Source organism: Malaya genurostris, chromosome 2, assembly GCF_030247185.1.
Source record: "Malaya genurostris strain Urasoe2022 chromosome 2, Malgen_1.1, whole genome shotgun sequence".
Taxonomy (NCBI): domain Eukaryota; kingdom Metazoa; phylum Arthropoda; class Insecta; order Diptera; family Culicidae; genus Malaya; species Malaya genurostris.
This window is the reverse complement of record NC_080571.1, coordinates 351,437,073-351,460,334: the sequence shown is the minus strand read 5'-3', so window position 1 is coordinate 351,460,334 and position 23,262 is coordinate 351,437,073. Positions and strand designations below refer to the sequence as shown.

Genomic DNA, 23,262 nt, shown 5'->3' with positions numbered 1-23,262 from the left:
ATATACGAGAAACTTGAGAATTTCGTACCATGGGGAATCTCGAATCAATCATATTTTCTGTAATTATCCGATATCGATTTTTACGGAACTCTTATCATCGTTTTTTTTTAGTTCGCCTGATTTTTTCATTAACAGTCAAGCCGGTCAGACACATGCTGTGCTTTCTGGTACAGTAAAGCAATTTTTGAGATTTCAAAAGTGTTTCTTTGTTTTGGAAACTGCATTGGTTTTCCAGTACTTTTGCGCAAAACCAAGGAGGTAAACATGCTCAAAGCCATTGTGTGAATATTACTTACGCTGTAAAAATATCGTTTACATGAGATTTGGTTATCTGACTCATGTTTATTTAGTAGAACATATTTTGTGGGAAATGTAGAACCATTACGAATTTTTATACTCCTAAATGGTTTTGCATGCGAAATAACGATGAATTTTTTAAAATGCAATAATTAGGTGGTGATTTTAAGGTTTCCTGGTGTGTTTTGTTTGTTAAATTATCGCCAGCACATTTTGTGAAATGTTTCAAGTTTCAAGTACGGTTTTTTCGAGCCCAACTGTTTTTAATTGGCCCTGGCATGATCCAAATTATATCAACCCATGCGAGATGTTTTTGTGCATATTTTGTTCTCTGAACGCTGCTTCAAAGTGCAAAGTGTACATGGTACTTATTTCGAAAGATTGCTGAAATCGAACTAAAAACAGTTGTTGATTTATGAGCGCTAGAAATAATTTCCATTAAAAGGAGATTTTTGAGCGATGAATGGTTCGCTGCAACTGCAGGTACAATAAAAGGGAGCAACAGCAGAAAGTACATGAACAAGTGCATACTGCAGGAACAGGTGCAAAAAGTACAGCAATAAGTACAGAAAGTACAGAAGCAAATGCAGAAAAAAAGTTCCAAGTAAAAAGGTTAATGACAAATGATATTCAGGGAACAGTTTTGACTGGCAAATTCAAAGGCGGAAAGTTATTATTCCACGCATTCCAATGATACCCAGCTTGTCAGCTCGAAGTCCTGTTACAGGCAATAAATCCCTAAGACAATCGTTAGGAGCTTATGTCTTGAATTGTGAATTCGTTTTTATACAGTTTTTACCGAAAAAGAAGAAACAAGAAAATGTTGTCCGCGATATAAAAAGGTCGGGAACCATTGTTTTTTCAATAATCATCAAAAGTCATTGAAAGTAGTTTCGATTTATTCACATTTAATCTAATATTATTGCGCTACGAAATAGGCAGGGGTCCGCTAGTATTTGATAAAATTCTTAAATTACGAGGTTTTAAATGAACGTTTTTCATGAATGTTCAAATGGTCTCAATCGGCATCGTGATTTTCTTGCGATTCATCAAAACAACAAAACCGAATATTTTTATAGTTTTCATAACTTTGAAATAAATTCGAATTTTTTAATTCTCAACGGCAACTCCTGAAACGTGAAATTTTACTTCTAGCAAAGCCTTGGAATTATATTCCATTTGTAGAATTCGACCTATTGTATCAACAGACTTCGTACTTCTTAGCGTACAGAACCATTTCATGGCTGGTGCTACGATCGTACAGACACTGAGAATCCTTCTAGGACGGGGTTCGGTCATACGACAACTGACTTGTAAGACCAGTGTCCTATGCACTGAACCGCCAACCCGGGTTCGGACTTAGTCTTTCTAGAACTCGTTGCGGATTGTTCATACTCAAAGTTAGCCTAGTCTCATATACCATTCGACTTAGTTCGTCGGGTACGCAAAATGTCTGTGTGCACTAAGGTGGGACAAGGTTGTATGGGAAAAAGATGAAAAGGTTTATTTTCTCGCTCCACCAAACTTTTCTTGTTCCTTTTGGGTCCCTTAAAAATCGGCTGGAGAATCAACCTATGAACTCTAAAAATCAGTGCATGTACTATTTTCGTAGAAATTTTAACGAGGAAGAATACTTTAGAAGGCCGCAAAACAATCCGACGTTTGTAGAAAAAGTTATTAAAGCAAAACCGGCACAAGGTCCGAACAATGATTCATTCCTTAATATATCTAGCACCACTGCTGCGGATCTTCGTTCCCAGTTCCAGTATCATTATATCACTAGATAGATTAAAACAGGCTTATTTACTGCACTTTAAAAAATCGACTTTTTCGGATGGTGATAAAAAAAGCATAATAAGACAGATAATTGCTTTCGATAAATTTTCCATAGAAGGTAATTATTTAAGATTACTTGTAAACAAAATTCTACGCCCTTGCGAGCGGTCTTTCGGCAGATAACTGGAACATTCGCCATGGCGGACGAAAACATGCGTGTAGGCATGTTTTTCAGTTTTGCCTTTCTCATATAGAAATGCAGGAAACCGTCCAACTTTTGCGAGATCTGGAAGAGAGGAGGTTTTGGACGTAACTCTCTGCTCTGATAGAATTGGGCATGAGTTGGTGAATTGGCTCGTCTCCGATGAGCTCGAACCTTCGTTGTCTGATCATAAGTACATCTTCTTTGATCATTCAAACGTTAAATTTGATATTATCACATATCGTAATCCCAAATCTACAAACTGGGACCTCTATGAAGAGGGCTTGGCGACTAGATTTTACGGGTACCAACCAACAATTGAAACCCCAATTGATTTGGAAAATGTTGTCGACGAGACAAACTCACTCATAGTTGCAGCATATGAAGAGGCTTGTCCACTTCGGATTGTGCGAGCTACTAGAGGAACTCCTTGGTGGAATGCTGAACTTGCTAGACTAAGGAAACTATGCAGAAGAGCTTGGAACCACCGACGCAGAAATGGGTCGGAGGCATTCGTGTCGGCTCGAAGGGCTTACAAAAATGCTCTTCGATCGTCTGAGCGAAGTGGTTGGAAAAGCCTCTGCACAAATGTCTCTAGTCTCAACGAGGCTAGCAGATTAAATAAGTTACTTTCGAAGTCTAAGGACTTTAATGTCAGTTTCTTAAGAACTTCAGATGGTGAACAATTGTCTGATGAAAGTGATGGAGTTTTCCCAGTGTTACTGCAGAAAGGGTATGAACATTTCAAACATGTTTTGAAGAAAATACTTACCTATAGTCTTGCGACAGGATACATTCCAAGAGCTTGGCAGGAAATAATTGTCAAATTTATTCCCAAAGGCGGTCGCGACACTTATGAGGAAGCGAAGAGTTTCAGGCCTATCAGTCTTAGCTCATTTCTTCTTAAAACAGTGGAACGCATAGTCGATCACTATATCAGGAATGTTAGTCTGGGCGTGCAACCGCTACATAGAATGCAACATGCTTACCAGCGTGGAAAGTCCACTACAACCCTGTTACATGATGTTGTGTACAACATTGAAAAAGCTTTCTCACTAAAGCAATCTTGCTTGGGAGTTTTCCTAGATATTGAAGGTGCCTTTGATAACGTGTCTTTCAATTCAATTCTGGAAGCAGCCCGTGGTCATGGCATACCTTCAAGTATCACAAATTGGATACACGCAATGCTTAGCAATCGACTTCTTTGTTCATCGCTTCGGCAAGCAGAGATTAGAAAGCTAAGTGTCTGTGGGTGTCCTCAAGGTGGTGTACTATCCCCACTTTTATGGAACCTAGTCGCTGGTGGTTTGTTAACGAAACTTAATAACCTTGGATTTCCGACTTATGGTTTTGCCGACGATTATCATATATTGATGACCGGTATAAGCATTAACACTCTCTTTGATTAAATGCAGCAAGTCCTGCGATCTGTTGAACAATAGTGTTGTCAGGTTGGATTATCTGTAAATCCGGGCAAAACATCAATGGTGCTTTTCACTCATCGTAGGATAATTACAGGAGCTCGTCCGTTGCAGTTCTTTGGTTCAGGGGTCACTGTGGTCCAAATAGTTAAATACGTCGGGGTTATTCTTGACTCAAAACTGAATTGGTCTGCTCACATTGATTTCAGGATTAAAAGAGCTTTCGGCCAATGCAGACGAGCTTTTGGAAAATCATGGGGACTCAAACTCAGCTGCATTCATTGGATCTACACAACTATTGTTAGACCAATTTTAGCATATGGATGTCTTGTATGGTGGCAGAAAGGAGAAGTCGCGACAGTTCAGTCAAAGCTAAATCATCTCCAGAGGATGGTCCTAATGGCGATGACAGGAGCATTCACGACAACTCCTACTGCTGCTCTAGAGGCGCTACTGTGCATTAAACCACTACATGTGTTCCTAAAACAAGAAGCATTATCTTGTGCATATCGTCTTAAGGTTACAGGGCTTTGGAACAGTAACCCATTAGATTATGCTACCAGCCACACTCGCTTGTGGTCTCAAATGGTTGCGTGGGATGAGCATTTACTCGCTCCTAGTGACCTAACTCTCACATGCAGTTTTCCTTTCAAAACATTCAATGTGAGCTATCCTCTTCGTGAGGAATGGTTGTCTGGTTGTCTGGAATGACAATTTGATGAACACATAGGTTGTTATACGGACGGTTCTCTGTTGAATGGTCGTGCTGGTGCTGGTGTCTACTGTCGTGAAATGGAGCTGGAGCAGTCTCATTCACTTGGTGAATACTGTACTGAGTTCCAAGCAGAAATCTACGCAATTCTGTGTGGAGTACAATCGGCACTTCAGCAGAGGATCTGTGGTAAACGTATTTATTTTTGTTCCGACAGTCAGGCAGCCTTAAAAGCACTCAGTTCGAATGACTCACGGTCGAATCTAGTGATCGTATGTCGAACTCAAATTGAAGACCTCAGCATTTCAAATGCTGTTTACTTCTTATGGGTACCCGGCCATTCTGGTATTACTGGAAATGAATGGGCTGATGAGTTGGCTAGAGCTGGTGCAACGAATGATTTCGTTGGTCCTGAGCCAGCTTTACAACTTTCAACTAGTTGGATAAAGCACAAGATTCGTTCTTGGGCTGTATCCAAACATGCCAGATACTGGCGCAGCTTGCAAACTTGCGCTCAGACAAAAGCATTTATACCAGATTTAAATCTGAAAATGTCAAAGTGTCTACTGCATTTCTCCAAGCATCATTGCAGTATTCTGGTCAGAGCTCTGACTGGACATTGCAAACTCAATTATCACATGGCTACTATTCAACGTGCTGAGTATTATTCGTGTGATTTGTGTGAATGCGATTATGGTACTTCATATCATTTGATATGTAACTGTCCCGCATTGACGCAGCTACGTATCCGGGTTTTTGGTTCTCCATACATGGTGGAGTTAGGGATGTCGTAATATCGATCGATTAATCGAGTATCATTTTTCAATGGATCTCTCCAACATCACCTCTACCATCATGTTAACGTTGCACCAGTTAGAAAATACACCCAACTGTGCCTGCAAGGAATTTGAGTCTTTTGAATCTTTAATTCGATGAAACAGGTTGAAATCGCCGGCAAATGATAGCTTCATACATTGCAACAAGGAATTCAGATCATTTAGATATAGTAGAAATATGAACGGTCCTAGCGACACCATTCTGCACTCCCGGAAGAATGCAGAACGATTCGCAGTATGTACGAGCAGAAGTAATTTCGGCACCCTATAAAGGATGCCGAACAATCTGCTAAACCCTATTTAAGGTGAATACAGAAAGGATTCATACACTCCAGGAAGAACGATGAACCCTTCTGACTATAGCTCCTTACCACATTGGGTGAGAAACGAGAGAATATCCTTTAATTTTAGCTCCGCATACACAGACTCCACCTAGGGATATCGGAAATTTCAAATTACTCGATTATTACATAATCGAGTATAATTTTGAAACTAATCGATTAGAATTTATTCGATTATCTAGGTTATTAATCGATTACTCGATTATTCATTCGATTATTACTATGGGATTTTTTTAGTTATTCGATTAGCTTGGAACATTGCTGGTAGCCAAGAGAATATCGTGCGTAGATGAAGATTCTTCAAAGGAAACACTGCTAAAGTAGTCGCGGAATAGGTTACAAAAACACCAGAAGGGGTCGAAGCATCCAATTCACCAAATAAGTTGCTCGAGCTGTTGACGTAGGACTACGTACAACTATTGTCAAAACCACTGTTGATTTTGATTTTTGTTTTGAATGTTTTGATGGCAGTTTTTGGTGTAATTGTATCTGAACGAAAAATTCTTTGAAACTTTTAAATGCCTTGAAAAGAACTGGCGACAATCCAACAGCAAATCGAAAGCGGTGAATCAGCTAAATTTCGTTAACAATGATTCTCTTTTGTGCGAGACGAGATGCCGCATAACGGTAAATTCCGTGGCAAAGCACGCTTAGGAAAAAATATAAGTCACTACCAAAACGCACCCAAACGTACTGTTCAAAGTTGTGATCTCGGTATGGTTTAATTAGGTTAAAATTATTTACATCTCTGTCACCCGTGAAAATGCGCCCTTAGTCTCATGATTACTAGAAAGTACAATGCAATCAACATAAAATAATAATTGTTTTCCTGACCTATTTAGTGTTTAAACATTTGAATAGAATGCAATTCAAACGTTTAGTCGAATCATTTCCGAAAGACATCCGATGCTTTCGTAATAATTTCGTAGCATGATTGCATTAGTTGTCAATAAAAAGAAAAAAACAAACAACATGTGATTGACACCTGTGTCACCTGTAAGAAAATAATATCAGCTGTACAGGTTTTTTTTCGTGATGTTTGCCAGCACTGCTCCAGTCCCGGTGTGCAGAGCGACAGACACTATTCGGTGGTTCTTCGATAACCGCGTTGTCTTTACGCGTCGGTGTTGGTGCAAGGTTTGTTCAGCTTACACGTCTCGCACTTTATTTACGTCTTTTGATCCCCTCCGTCCCTTCTGGTTCTCCTCCGCCCGTACCTCGTACTGGCTCTTGCTCTCTAGCTGAATCCAATAGCATAAGGTATTAATCACCATGCTACTGATTTCGATTCATAAGTGAGCCTACAGTGCCCAGGTTAAGTTCGTCTTCGTTGGTCGCTACTGGTTTCGTGTTCGATAGTCGTTACTTTGCATTGTAGTGAAGGAAGAAGGGAAGTAATAAAAACAAGAAAACAGTATGGTGAAACGACAGAACTCCCGCTACTCCAATGGGAATGGATCCGCGTATAATCGTCCGGTGGAACTGCCGCCACGAGGACCAGGTACTTTTTTCTTTCAATCGGAATCCACTGGGACATCAACAAAGAAACGTTACGGCTTTCATAATTCGAATCGATTCCACTCGCTGACTCCGGGGCGACTGCTCTAATTGGCAACGTGTCAAAATTTTGGTTTGGAGATCGAAAACAATTTTTGTTGCTTACCACCGATCGTGATGAATCGAAATGGTTATTTTGCCAACTTAATCATCATAATCGTCAATTCATTCCTGTTAGACAGTCGAATTTGTTTGAACAAAATAATCCAACTTTTTGACTACGGTAAACTGTAAAACTCTCCGATTTCATGCGGGGAGAATGGATGTGTTAGACTCGTGAAGCGTGAAGAAGCGGTAACTTGGCACCACGATGATGCGCGCTACTGTTGCTTTGGGAAGCAAACACCTGAGTGCAGTACCGCTGTCCTTATCTCTCGATGGCGATCCAAAACGTTGCTTCGTATCTGGATGTTCCCGAGTTCGGCGAAACCCACATGTGAAACAAGCGCACAATTTCTGTGTACGATGCTAAACTGGTGCTTGACCGGTAGACTGATCAGTGATCGAGTTCTCCTGAAAGTTGTCAAGGTCCTTGAGGTGTACTGTTTTCACGTTGGCACTAGCAATCGAACGGTGGGAGAAGATCACTCGATTCACAGCCACGATGAATCAATTTAGATAAGCCACAATTTGTTTATAGTTTTTAATAAATTGCTGCTCTCGCATATTAATTGGAAAACTTTCACTAATTCCTAACACACGAAAAAACACATGATCGCGAGGCAATGAAAATTGTTATCATCATTAACATACACCTAAAATACGTGGCTGGGGAAACAAACGAAACGATCTCTTTTTTTAGGGGCATGGATTTCAGCATCCTGCGGGTGTTCAATGAAGCACATGGCATCCAGTCATTGATGAAAGTGAGAAGTGCATTCACTTTTTGTTTTTTTTTTGTGTGTGCTTTGTGTCTCAACTCAAAGAAGAAGAAGGTATGTTTGTTTCTACTGATATCAACTGACTGATAACCGGAACGCGTTGTGCAACGTGGCGAAGCCGAATGCATCGGTGATGGAAATGCTTTCCGAAATCAGAACCACGTCCAATCGTAGTCGGATTTCTTTACGAACAGGTTCGCTGGGTGTTTAGCCAGTCTATTATTCGTGCGTACTTGAAAGAGCTGGAAGCACGTTGGTTGTTGCAAGAAAGAGCAACGTAGGGGAACCGGTATTTTTTCCCAAGGTCAATCGAAAATTTTGCTGGTTTTTAAGACCAGTTTTTACGATGGCTGTTAATACAGTTATCCATCCGAAAGTATTGCTTTTATTCCTGAAATGGGGAATGGAGTATTTGTTGACGGTTGACTGGTAAAATCAACAACAGAAAATAAAAAGATATAGACTTTCTAGCGTTTGTTTACGCATCATTTTCTGTAAACGTTTTTTAATTTCTGTAAATTTTTTTCTGTAAACGTTTTTTTAATTTCTAATTGTGTCAGTAATGAAATTTTTCACTATTCGTGAGATTCGAATGATCACAGCTTCACAAATGGATGTCTACATATAGTCAGAGACCAATGCATTTTGAGATTAGTGTCTTGATCAATCTTCACACGGAGAGCCCCCAGATCACAAAATTGCAATATTGAAATATGTGTTTCATTCTTCGGTTGGTTCAACTAAAATGTTATTGATTAGATAAATATATCTGTTGAATTTATGATTACCAGCTAATTAAACAAAATTGCTGTGAGTTAGTTGAGAAGAAGACTGCATCAAGAGAGCAAAACGTTAAATAAAAACTCTCTTCAGTCACGTAGTGACAAGATGCCTAGTCAACCCAGAATAGCGAGGAAATGTCATGACTTCTTAGGAATGGTAACAATTGCTTCTTTAGCTTTCCCCGGTGAACGACTAAGTAGTTAAAACCAGGGTAAAATAAACGATATAGTAATAATAATGCTTCTTTAGACTTTCTTTCGGCGTGTTTCTTTGTTTACCGTTCCAGTAGTGATAAAGTTCTACCTTGCTTGGCTACAGCTGCATCTTGCCTGCTAAACCAAATATTTTTCTTAGGAAACTTGGACTCTTCCTTCGTCCTGAAATGCTCCTCTACGCCGATCCGATGCATGGCAGTATAAAAAGACATTTCGGGAAGCTGCTCAAAGTCTTCCAAGACCTAAATTAAGGAGTGTAGCGAAAATAAGCTATCCGCAAATTTTTCTTTCATATCATGTATGTATGTATGTATGTATGTATGTATGTATGTATGTATGTATGTATGTATGTATGTATGTATGTATGTATGTATGTATGTATGTATGTATGTATGTATGTATGTATGTATGTATGTATGTATGTATGTATGTATGTATGTATATATGTATGTGTGAAGCCACCATCAGTTCAAGGCATTACCAATGTATGCGGTAGATCCGAATTTGATTATTAGTTAGCTTCCATATAATTGCTGTTAAGAAGGCCAAAATGGGTTTTGTGGACCCGTTATGAATGATGAATTCATAAAAAAAAATTATGAATCGTTATACCAGTTCAAACCGCCCGATGGTTTGTTTGTTAGAAGGGAGCGTCTTACTCATTTCAAACCTTCAGGGAGGAACACAAAGCTTCCCCCACGTGACTGAGGTTGGAAACCCACTCCATCATCCAGTCATTCACTTTTAAGATACCCTGATGCACTCCCTGCCCCTCCCCGTTGTCGATAGACTTGAGCATAATACAATATAATATAATATAATATAATATAATATAATATAATATAATATAAAAAATGTAATATAATAAAATACAATATAATATATCACATCCAAGCTAGTATAAACTTTTTTTAAAAAGATGTGTAAAGCATACAAGTGGAAATCCATTAAAAATCACCGTTGCACACGACTTTGCACGTATGAATGTCTGTTGGATATCTGTTCTCTGTGATATAACATAATAAAAAATAATATAATATAATATAAGATGTTATAACACAGCATAATATAATATAATTTAGCACAATATAACATAACATAATACAATATAATGCAATGCAGTATAATACCATACAACATAACAAAATATAATATAATAAGATAATATATGAAATAATATGCTATGATACAATCTATAACAGTTGCTTTCGCAGTGTAAGTTATGCTCTTCTTTCGTCGCAGTTTTGCAGGAAATATAATATTTCTTTTTTAATATTAATAATAATAATAATAATAATAATAATAATAATAACAACAACAAAAACAACAATATATAATACAATGTAATATAATTCAATTCAATATATAACAAATAATACTACAAACAACATGTTGCAATATACTATGATATAGCACTTTGGAATGGGCTTAAAATTACAATCCATTTCGCACCCTGTCATTCTGCTACTAACGCAGAAGGCGATAGCACCCAGTCGACGCCGTTCTATTGACCAAATGTCATCATAGACGCTCGGGGAGGCATGAGAAAGGGACTTGTGAGGACTTAGTTATCTCACCATTTGACGACCCATTCTTTTCTTTTATATTATGATAAAAAACGATATTTTATTCAAACTAAAAATTGATCCTTTAAGTACGAGGTTAAACTTGAGCATAATGAAAACCGCATGAAATTTAGGTTATTCCTTCAAGAATTTTCGAACTTTTGATCGAACGCTCATCATCAAGTTCCGGACAAATGTTGCATCGCATTTTTTGGACGCACGAGCCCAATTTTTTCTGAACTCCTGCATGTTCCCAGCTGCTTTACCTTCCTTCTTGAAGACCCTCTTCACGTTTGCTTAGTAACGTTCGATGGGTCGAAGCTGAGGCCAATTTGGTGGAGTGGTATTTTTCTCAACGAAACGTATACCCTTTTCCGTAAGCCAATTGAGAGTGGCTTTGGCATAGTGATCCGACGCTAAATCCGACCAAAACAATGAAGGTGTACTATGCTTCGTATATGAAGACAGCAATCTCTTTTGGAGACACTCAGATCGATAGATTTCTGCATTTATAGTTCCGGTAGTGTAAAAAATGGCCCTTGTTGCTGCTCGCTTCTTCTGTTCTACACTTTGTTTCGAGATTTACTGCTTCTTGTAGGTCTCCAGATGATTTCGCCTCTTGATACGCTGGATCATTCCGACACTCGTTACTGCTTTTTTGGCCAAATCACGTAATGACATTGATTTGTTCTTCATGATTAGAGATACCACTTTCTGGTCCAGTTTCGAGCTGGAAGAACCGGATTTTCTGCCTCTTCCTGGTAGCTCATCCAAAGAATAGTGTTCCCCAAACTTATTAGTGATGGTTTTAACACTGGTATGAAGAATTCCAAACCGTTTCGCCAATTTTTGCATAGTAATACCCTTTTCACTTAGCCATGTGTCCAGAACCTTAATTTTCACTTCCTTTTCAATACGCGACATTTTGAAAACGCAGAATTTCAACCGCACAAACAAGTAAACAAACGAAAGCTGACAGCCAAACGCACAGCATGCTGTGATCTGAGCTTAAAAAACCATCACAAATACATTTTCGTTACACTCCAAAATGTTAAAATAAAATTTGTGTCTGTATCCATGTAAACTTCAGCTAAATTAACTGTGAAGTTGGTGATATGACTTATCTTTACATGCTTTGAACGTTCCTTTTATGTGCATCTATCAAGGTGTAAATTTTTCTAAGTGTGTAGGATCAAACGTGTTTTTAAGAAGATTATGGACAGTGCTTGCAGGAAAATCAAGCTTTTTTTTCAAGCTTTGTTTCTGACTGATCCAGATTTTCATTGCAATCGCAAACAATTGCTTTTCGCATTTGTTTCTCTTTTTTGAATGAACAACGTTTCGAGTGTTTATCTCCTTGAATATGAATTTGATTCAGTTTGCATTGTATCAGGCTACCGGTTCTTTCGCGTGCTTACTTGTTTTACCTATTAGCATCGATTCATAGTCGCCTTACGCCAGCCACTCAAGGCACGGATTCTTCGTAAATTACCCTTCATTTAATCGATCTACCTTGCTCGCTGTGCTCCTCTTTTATTTTGAGCCTGCCGGATCAGATTCAATGATCATTTTCGCTGAAATATCATCAGGCATCCTGATGATATGGCCAGTCGTCCATCGCAGTCGCATAATGCACTGATGCCACTGCTGTCACAAATGAATTCGAAAGTATTCCATACTCACAAATTGCTTGCCAATCCATAGACTTTTTCACCGATTTTTTTCTATCTAATTTTTTCCGTCATCCATCCGCGTTCTTAATCAAATTTCACGCATACTTTACCATCCATGATTACGATTCCTGATTTTCGCACAACACGATACTAACATAGGATTAGGGTATATCGTGCGATAGGTTCTTTTGAAAGTTACAAAAAATAATGCTCATTACTCGCATTTTAAAAGTGGAAAAACATATTGTGCACAATTTCGTTGAATTGTGCTTCCATCTACAAGATTATAGCGATTATTGTGTAAATAAAAGTTGTAGAGCCGAGCAATGAGCATTATATTCTCCAACATTCGCAAAGGCCTATCGTACATGTTAGTACTGAATAGTTAAAAGTTCGGCTGAAAAGTTCGTATCGTTTAATAGAAACACACATTTTTTTGCCAAAATTCGTTTTTATTATTCAACATAATTGCCATCAGAGGCGATACAGCGATTATAGCGATCTTCGATACCATTTTTGTAGTACGATTTGTCTTTTGCCTCAAAATAAGCCTCAGTTTGCGCGATTACCTGTTCATTGCTTCTAAATTTTTTACCAGCGAGCATTCTCTTGAGGTCTGAGAACAGGAAAAAGTCACTGAAGGGCCAAATCTGGAGAATACGGTGGATGAGGGAGCAATTCGAAGCCCAATTCGTTCAATTTCAGCATGGTTTTCATCGACTTGTGACACGGTGCATTGTCTTGATGAAACAAAACTTTTTTCTTCTTCAAATGAGGCCGAAGGTAGTTTCAAGGTAGTCGATGAAAATTATACCATGCGAATCCCAAAATACAGACGCCATAACTTTACCGGCTGATTGTTGAGTCTTTCCACGCTTTGGGTTTGGTTCATCGCGTGCAGTCCACTCAGCTGACTGTCGATTGGACTCCGAAGTGAAGTGATGGAGCCATATTTCGTCCATTGTTATATATCGACGAAAAAAATCGGTTTTATTTCGATATAACAAACACTCCAAACACTGCTCAGAATCATCAATTCGTTGTTGTTTTTGGTCGATTGTGAGCTCACGCGGCACCCATTTTGCACAAAGCTTTCTCATATCCAAATATTCGTGAATAATATGTCCAACACGTTCCTTTGATATCTTTAGGGTGTCAGCTATCTCGATCAACTTCACTTTACGGTCATTGAAAATCATTTTGTGGATTTTTTTCACGTTTTCATCGGTAACAGCCTCTTTTGGACGCCCACTGCGTTCATCGTCTTCGGTGCTCATATGACCAGTACAAAATTTTGCAAACCACTCACGAATTGTTGCTTCGCCCGGTGCAGAGTCTGGATAACACTCATCAAGCCATTTTTTGGTATCGGCGGCACTTTTTTTCATCAAAAAGTAGTGTTTCATCAACTCACGAAATTCCTTTTTTTCCATTTTTTTCACAATAACAAAAGTAGCTTCACTCAAAATGCAATATCTCACAAACTAATAATCAGACTGCTGTCAAATTTATACACGTATCTTTTGAAGGTTGGTACTAACTGAAAATGGTATGGATTTAATTCTAGTGGCGCCCTCTCATAGAAACGATACGAACTTTTCAGCCGATCTGTTAGTCCTTTCAAAATTCAAGATGGCGGTTCCGGTATTTGTCGAAATCATCCACTTGGTTTCATCCACTAATTCATCTATTTACCATAAATTTGAACTAATTAAGCGTGAATTGAATATATTGCATGTAAGGCAGGTTCGTGACAAAACCTGGGCAGATTGAATTGGAAATACAAAAAATTTAGTTGTAGCTTGTTTATATTGAGAGAATTCTCTCTCGAGAGACTAATATCGCTTGATAGGTTGCAAATTCGCTTTTTCTTTCGATACAACATGGGCTCCATTCGCTTTATACAATTCCAAAATATCTTCGGCGTAGTGACAAGATGCCAATTCATGCCTGAATAGCGAAGGAGCGTCATGGCTGCGTAGGAAAAGTAAAAGTCGATGTTTAGGCATTTTTACGGTCTTCATTACCATTTCGGCAGTGACTCAGCTTTTGACTTGCTCGACCACAGCTGCATATTGCCTGTCAAACCAAATATCTACGCCGTTACGTAAAGATGTGCGTTTATTTGCAATATTTGCATCACCTTTGCGCCTTCCGTTCATTCATTTTGATTCCATTCCCAACCCATTATGGCTGTTGTAAAACGTGTATCGAAAGATTTAGGAACGTTATTGAGAGTGCTTGCAGGAAAATTAGACTGTTTTGCTAGTTTTCCTACTGACAGATTCAGACGGATTTTCATTGCGACCGCATGCAATTGCTTTTCGCGCTTGCTCTTTTTTCGACATCATCTTCGATCTGAAAGCTATTAGTATCACTAAAACTTGATTTAACAAAATGAACAGACATACGTTCATCAGTCTGCGAAGTATTTCACGCGTTGTTGAAGTATTTGCTGGGATTAAAGCGACACTATTTCAGCTCGTTCTTGGAATGTGTGTTGATATTTGATTTGTTGGTTTAAGTGTTCAGAAGATCATCCAGTGATGGTCACGGGTCGATTGATTAACTGGTCGTATCTTTCTCCATTTTTTGTCATTGCTGTTTTTCTAGGTTACGATGTCACTTTTGCTATTATTTTGATGTTGTGATGATTTAGTCGATGAGTTTTCGCTTCTTCAGTGTCTGATGCTGGCTAAAAAGTAATAGGTCTGTAGGTGGACAACAAAAAAAATTTTCTCAAATTGATTTTCCTGATTTTTTTTTTCACACTAAGGAATCAGTTTTAATGAAATCAATTTTTTCTCTTCTATCAAAAGCCTCATTTGCTGTTGTGCAATACACCCACTTCCTTCGACTGAAGCAAAAAAACAAACTTTCTCCTCCCAAAAGTTCCTTGGCACAAGAAACTATTATGCAGAGCCATTCATCGTACAGCGCAGGGTTTTCAAATGAGTATATCAGTCGCACGTTGTCAGCCAAAAGTTGAAGACCAGCCTCCCGAGAGGCGCCTCGTTCCGTTGCTAGTTGAAAAAGTTAGGTTTTCCCTTATGTTTAGTGAAGACAACCGACTGAAAGATTCTTCTGGATATGGATTTAGATTTAAAATTTAAGACTTACATCAAACTTCCTTCCTCTCATTTCAGTGGAATCCCTGATCTATTGGCGCGATGTGAAGAAATCTGCAATCGTGGCCGGCAGTGGCCTAACCATCCTGCTCGCCATGTCACTGTTCTCGCTGATCAGTGTGTTCTCGTACGTCTCGCTGCTGGTCTTGTTCGGAACCGTTTCGTTCCGGATCTATAAGAACGTACTGCAAGCAGTACAGAAGACTTCCGAAGGACATCCGTTCAAGTAAGACTGTTTGTTTTTTCCTCCCCGAACCGTTAATTTATCGTTTCTCATCGCTTTTATTTTTTTAGGGAATACCTCGACATTGACTTGACCCTATCGCAGGAAAAGGTTCAACAGTTGACCACGGTCGCTGTAGCACATGCCAATGCACTGCTGTCGGAGTTACGTCGTCTATTCCTGGTGGAAGATTTGGTCGACTCCATTAAGTTCGGCGTTGTCCTTTACTGCTTAACTTATGTCGGTGCCATCTTCAACGGAATGACGTGCGTCATAATTGGTAAGAATTGGAATCTAAAATCTTAAAACCCCGGAAACCATAATCCATCTCTGTTTTCCCGCTCACAGCATTCGTTGCACTATTCACCTTACCAAAGGTCTACGAAAATAACAAACAGTCGATTGATGCGTATTTGGAACTGGTCAGAAGCAAAATTCTGGAAATTACCGAGAAGTGAGTAACAATAAAAACTCCAAATAGTCTAGATTCCTACTATTTATTGATTTATCATTTTTTACTTTTCAGAGTAAAAGCGGCCGTTCCTCTGGGCAAGAAAGTCGAATCCGACAAGGAAAAATAAGTTGATAGCATGTAATTGTAAAAGAACCTTTTTATTTTTTTATTTATTTAACTTGATTACTCTTAAAACAAGGGAAAAAAGCTAATGCAACCAACCACAAAATAAGATGTGCAACAATGACGAATGATATATCGAATATTTGTTTTTTTTTCATACTGATTCGATGGAAATATATCCGTTTTAAAATCCAGTACTATTGACCCATGGATTCTAGATAAAGGAACTACTACCTACTGTTTGCTAGGAGAACCATGTTGACCGACTCTAAAAATAATAAATAAATGAAGAACAAATCGATTTCTCTTTCCGTTCGAATAGATTTGATTGCTGTGATTGTTGGATGAGATCCACGAACATACACGCATACTGTCTCTCTTTCACTCACACCTACACACACACATACATTTTCAGAGGAAATAAAAGCATATAGTCATAACAATAGAACTATTTCAAACAGTAAAACGGATGGAAAACCTGAGATTAGCAGTTAGTAACAAATTAATGAAATGGACACTCGGCGGAGTCAGTAATGAGAAGCAGTGATCGAACCGAAATCAACGTTGTAACTGCAATAATACGAAAAAAAGATCACACACACAGATTGTTTGGAGTTTCATTCGAACTCATTTGAAATCATTCACTCGAATCGACAAGCAAAAAGTAACACCATAAAATTTTCTATTTTGTATGTTTGGTTACATCGAAAAAGTATTAATGAGAGAAAAACGGAAAGTGTCCCGCAGTTTATTTTTTCCTCTAGCTGCTGTGTCGTTTTTTTTTAATTGTCTCTGCTGTTTTTTCGCCACGCCCTGTGTTTGCGACTTTTGTTTTTTTTTCTTGTGATTGTCTAGCCTATCTTCCGTAGCAGAAAGGGAAAGTAGATCCCGGGAGGAGTGAGCGGAGGTAATCCGAAACTTTGCGACGAAGTGACGTTCGAATTTAACTTATAATTTCCGGTTTCGTCGTCGTCGTCGTCCGAGAAAACCTTAATGCAAAATGAGGAAAGCAAAAATCGCTTTAAATATGTGTAAAGCACGTGAAAACAAACAAACAAACAAAAAAAATGCTATATTCATATTATATTCGTCTATAGGTAAGGCTTGTTTGAAGTGACGCTAAGACATGAATTAAAAATATACAAAAAAAAAAACCTACCACTTCTCGTCAAATCGTTTTTAGCCTTTAATTATGTTGAAGTTGAGCATTATTTAACCAAAAGAGAGGAAAATATCGAATCTTTTTCGTTACTCGTTATTGCGTAAGAGTTTGTTTTTAGCCTACCTTTTAAGCAAGCGACCATTTTTTCGATTCACCTTTTTCTAGAAGTAAATTGGAGGAAGAAAATCAAATAAATGAAATAAACACAAAAAAAGGACGTGTAGCATTGTTCATGACTACTTCATAATAAGCAAGCACATACACGAAACAAAACAAGGATTGCTTACAAATAAACAAAAAAAAATCTTTATTATTATTATTATGACTTATTAAAAGATGCGATAGTAAGAAAGTAAGTGAAAAATTGTCATCAATGCAAGAAAAACTGAAAAATAAATAATAAAATGAAGAACCACTATAAAACGACGTAGCTCCACATCGTTTACTTATTTTCATGTGTGAAGAATTTGAAACAACTTCCCTCGTAGCTTTTTTTCTTATGCAAAGTCTAACAGTTCGAATTGAACTGTTTGAGCAACTTAAGAGTAAAAGTTGAATCACTCAACAATACTTGAGCAACAACATAATGGTGCTATCTTTTCTAATGTTTCGAACGTTGCTGCTTTGTGCGACTTATCGTATCGTGCGAAATAAAGTCCATCAACCTCAACAAAATAGGTGTTTCGAGTAAACGAGTAAAAATGAGACGGATAGACTAATTCACAAAGTTATTCTCGAAGAATGGGATCCGACTGGATCCAGCATTTTGAATGGATTTGATTTCGGAATTCCAAGATGAAGAGTATTCAAAATTATGTAGAGGAGACTGGGGCTGGTTGGTCGAAGGGGTGAGCAGGTCTAGTGACTGTTATGATCAGGCTATTATACTCTGTGGTGACATCTATAGTGATTTTGCTGGGGTATTATGTCAGGGTGGCTAGTGAATTAGCGATTTCAATTTCCCGGTTTTACCGGTGCGCGGGACTAAAAATTCCCGGTTAAATAGCCTATGTTCAGGTTTTTAAAAATTTTTCTCTCGTTCAAGCTTTAAGTTGAAATCCAATGTCCAAAAACCTGTTTTAATCCACCTAGTGGTGTAATGATGCCTTTCTCATATCAATCTATCATATATAGTACTGTGGCATTCTTCAAAATAATTTTCTTCGATTCTTGAAAGAATAACTGAAATCGGTTTGTTTGACCGTCTACTAATAAAAACTATCAATCGTAGAATTTTTTACAGTTTTTCGCCCTTTTCAGTGATGGTATAAAATTTTTAACACATTTTGCCCCATATTTTACCCCCCCCGGATGATATTCAGGAATTCCGTATGGGACCGCAGGACCTTTCATTTGAATCTAAGTTTGTGAAAATTTGTTCAGCCATCTCCGAGAAAAGTTAGTGCGAAAAACGTTACAGACACACATACGCACACACACACAGACATTTTGCGTACTCGACGAACTGAGTCAAATGGTATATGACACTCGGCCCTCCGGGCCCCGGTTCAAAAGTCGGTTTTCACAGTGATTGCAAAACCTTTCTATATGAGAAAGGCGAAAACGTCGAGAGTTGAGAAATAAGTATTTTTCGGGTATCTCCTTGGAACTACGATTAAACATCTCATCCACAGTTTGTCCAAATTTTCTGAACTAACAGTACCATCCAGCCCAATGTATTCCTCTTAATCTTTATTTTGTCTTTGATTTCGCCAGTAACTTCGATGTAACAATAGGATTAAAACAATAAACATATCTGGCCAACGGCGATGAAAGTGATCAGTCTGAAACTTTGTATGTTTCTACGAAAATAATATGAGAGCAACAAATTATATTTTGTAGTAAACAGATTCAATAATAGTGAGTGCTTTTTGCATGTGTTCAACAATCATTCTTCAAACCAGCAAACGTTTCGAAAAACGCAACTTATTTGTATACATACTCAAAGAACTCGATAACTTTTATTTCCATTGAGAAGAATAAAGAGCTTCTTCAATAAAGAACTCCAGTTCACTCAATCTTCGAGAAGAACTAGTTCTTTTGGACCGTTCGCGGACTGACCATCTCTAGTGTATTCCAATACTTTTTAAGTCTGGGAAAAGTATAAAGTTAAAAATTAAAAATGAATGAACTAAAGAACAACACTCCTCCCGCAAACCCGATTCCTTCTAATAACCAGTGGCGTCTGGTGACAAAATTTACGGGTTGTGCACTGCTTATATGGTATGACATCAGAACCGTTTGTTTGGTCTTCCTCTTCGTTCGCTAGTGCGATATACTGAAAATTTCTCTTGTATTTCAACCATTCCTCTCGTATTTGCGCCCAATGTTCCTCTTGTCCATTCTTGAAACCTGGAACATAACCTCAAACATAATGCATATTACGCAAAATGTTTGTTACCTACCTCTTCAAGAGTAGCGAGAAATTTCGTGGATTATGATATCGTTTCTTGTCTCTTAGACTCTTGCAGCTCACTATGTTCGAATATACTTCGGTCTCCGGGACCAGCACCGTAGAGAAACTATGTTCAGTTTTCCGGTCTCTTGGACCACCACAGCAGCAGAGCTGTGTTAAAAAAAAAACAATGAGAATCCATATACTATGCGCACTAAAAGTTTAAAATACCTAACGCTGGACTATCCCACTCGTCGCCAATTTTGTAGTACCTCAGGATATTTATTAGATTTATTTCCGGATTCCAATCTATATTCTATCTCAACGAACACGTGTAATAATAATGACATTATTCTTTTTCACCCACCGAGGGATACGTTGTCTGCTCTCGATGTAACACCCCGAGGGACTCGACATCTGCGTTCTCGCAATCATCCGCGAGGGGTGCCTGAACTCCGCTGTCACAGAATACATCCTTGCCTCACGCCAGCTGCGGCGCTTGGAAAAGTTGTTGGAAGTGGTCGAACCAGTGTTTAAGTTGATCAGTTGGGTCGGTTAGCAGTTGACCAATCCCGTCTTTCACAGACATTGTCGCATTCATCTTCGCCCCACTTAGGCGTCGTGAGATATCGTAGAGGAGACGAATGTCCCCGGTTGCAGCGGCCTTCTCTCCTTCGTCGGCGAGGGAGTCCGTCCACGCTCGCTTGTCCCGTTTACATGGGCGTTTTACTTCCTTCTCCAGAGCCGAGTATCGTTGACGGGCCGAATATATGGCTCCTCGGGTTTTGAATCGCTGTATTGCGGCTTTGGCTCCTCTTCGCTCCTCTATTTTCGTCCAGGTCTTATCAGTGATTAGTGATCCAGCTTTCTCTGGGCACTACGTTTATTCCGCACATCAAGAAGGCTCCGTTTCCACTTTCGGCTGATGCAGATGTGGTCAATTTGATTTTCGGTAAAGCCGTCACGGGAAACCCACATGACCTTGTGAACTGGTCGATGGGGGAAGAGCGATCTCCCGATCACCATGTCGTTATTGCCACAGAAATCTGCAAACAGCTCTCCGTTTTCGCTCATTTTTCCGAGACCATGGCGCCCCATAATGCGCTCATAGTTCGAGTTATCGGATCCGATCTTCGCGTTGAAGTCGCCCATACAGATCATGATGTCGCCCTTTGGAATTCTACGGTAGAATATCTACGGTGGCATTGAGTTGACTGTAGAAGTTCTCTTTGTCTTGCAGGTCGGCAGCATCGGTTGGCGCGTAAGTTTGGATTATAGTGAGGTTTCGAACCCTTGTTCTGAACCTGGCAACGATTATCCTTTCACTCATAGGCTCCCACTTCATAAGCGCAGTAGGAAGCCAACTCCACGGTGCCGGGGAACGTGTTCACCTCGTAGGCCAGAGTATAGCAGAATTTGTCCCGATGGTATTCTGTGTTCTCCAAAGTTCGGCCAACGGACTTCACTGAGTCCTAGGATCTCAAGTTTCATTCGACGCGCCTCGTTGGCAAGTTGTGCCAGTTTACCCTGCTGGGCTAGGGTTAAAACGTTCTATGTTCCTATTCGTGTCCGTTGTTCCATGCTAAATGTCGTTGCCGTTAAATCAGTCCGTAATCTTTCATTATCGGTTTCTCGAACAAAGTTTAAGTGTCGGGAACAGTAGGTTGTTGGCCCAAGGTTTCCTATCCTCCGAGACGGGGCTGCCATCTTAGGTATAGCTTCCGGGGAAAAGCATTTCTTATTCAGCCGCTGGATGCCAGGACAGACGCTGTTTGAGCCGCACCTCCTTGATGAACAGACGATCGGTCAGTGGCGTCAGATTTATTTAGAATCCCACACCACATCAGGACTGGGCTAATGCGCTTCGAGCGGCACACGCTCGCATTCTTGAGGCCTGCTTGCGGACACATGCAGCTTTTAATAGCGGTTTAACAGAGCCCACCGCCAAACCCCACCACATCCTTGGCAGGCCTCGTAGGTCGTGTGAGAATTGGAACTTGTGAGGACCAGAGCTATGCTGGACGCCCCTTCCCAGATGTAGTCACCATTTCGTAGCCCTATCCCATACAGGTTCTATGTTGAACAATCTATTAGAAATTGGGTCAATACCGTCTCGTCCAACGATGTTTAAGGGTTTAACAGCAGTTTTAAATCAATCAGGAAGTATCAGAACTTTCTTAGTTGTCATCAAGAGCAGCACAATGAAAGCTCATCTTGAAAAATAAGGATAATTTGGATGCTTCTGTTGGATTTTAGTAAGTTTTAGAATAAGTGTTCAACACACTTGCAAAATTGACGGCAAAGTGTCAAGGTAACATAGGAAAATTTTTATATAAATTGTTGAAAATTCTTACGTCTTCATATTTTTAAGTTTGCTAATGATTACCACCATTTATAGGGAGTTTTTGAGTTCCTTCTTTGAGATCTGAAACAGGTTTCTGAGGACCAGTATAGAATCTTAGAAAGATTTAGTATATGGTTTGGTTTGTGCAGTGAATCTATGTTTAATTTCCTTTTAAAGGTCCTCAAATGTCCCATAGTAGGATCACAAGAACGTTGATATTGATGTAGATGAAGAAGAATTGAATTTAGTTTGAAATTTTGGAACTGATAGTCTCTTAACTTCAATAATGTAATGAGTTAATTTATGTATGGCTATATCGATATTTCCTAAAACTATTTCATGGTTCACATTGCTTTCGATATGAGATCTGTATCCTAGCTAATTAGTTCTAAGGTGGTGGAGTATATAACTAAATGAATTAATCATTTCTCAATTTGAAATCCTGTTGTCAATCAAAGTCAGTTCACTATAAAGGTTACATTGATCTGGTAGATTTAGATCAATTGTAGAAGGGTTTCTCTTAGAAGAAAAATTAGTTTGGCTATTGGAAATAAAACTGGCTTAAAACCAGTGGAGAGTGCATCATGATTACTCCACGAACGAGCATTTAGAATCCTATTAAGAAAATAGATCAGCGTTTCTACAGCTACCATTTGATTTATTTGCTCATCAATGCATTGAAATCGTAAACATACTGCATTTCAAGAATGGGACGGATGTACCTATTGTTTATTGACTATAACAGATACATTAGAAAAAATTGGCACGCGTGGCAACCGAATGGTTTTGCTAAATTTTAGGTATATGGTTATTTAGCGACCCAGTTTGTTCGTTTGATCACTACTTTTGATAGTTCAAGAACCGGAATCAAGAATCAAAACAGGACAGAAATAGCCGAAATTGATTGGTCATCAACTAACGAATCGTGGAAACTAGATGAATTTACTGATTCTTCTTTTGGCTATGTGACAAAGATATGTTTCATTTGGGCCTAAGTTTGTGAAAATCGGTTCTGCTATCTCTGAGAAAACGAAGTGAGATCTTTTTTTTCGTAATTTTGGTCACTATTTCCTGTACTTGCGGAAACAAGAAATGAGCACCGATATAGCTAAAGTCGGTTCGTATGACAAGCAACTAGAATGGTATACAAATTGGTTAAGAAGAATTTTTCTCT

General features: G+C 38.9%; 1 protein-coding gene across 4 annotated transcripts in view; it reads left to right on the top strand.

Moving 5' to 3' along the window:
* Nucleotides 1–17,785, top strand: part of LOC131432138 (reticulon-1-A) — a 61,937-nt gene extending 44,152 nt beyond the window's left edge. For 3 of the 4 annotated variants that reach the window (XM_058598241.1, XM_058598242.1, XM_058598244.1), the window contains 4 exons: nt 15,406–15,613; nt 15,682–15,890; nt 15,959–16,064; nt 16,137–17,785. In XM_058598241.1, coding sequence (XP_058454224.1) covers nt 15,406–15,613; nt 15,682–15,890; nt 15,959–16,064; nt 16,137–16,191 — 578 coding nt within the window. In that variant the 3' untranslated portion in view covers nt 16,192–17,785. Of the gene's footprint in view, nt 1–6,876; nt 7,087–15,405; nt 15,614–15,681; nt 15,891–15,958; nt 16,065–16,136 lie in introns of those variants that run through there. The other variant, XM_058598243.1, reaches the window with a different exon arrangement.
* Nucleotides 17,786–23,262: the final 5,477 nt, after the last annotated feature.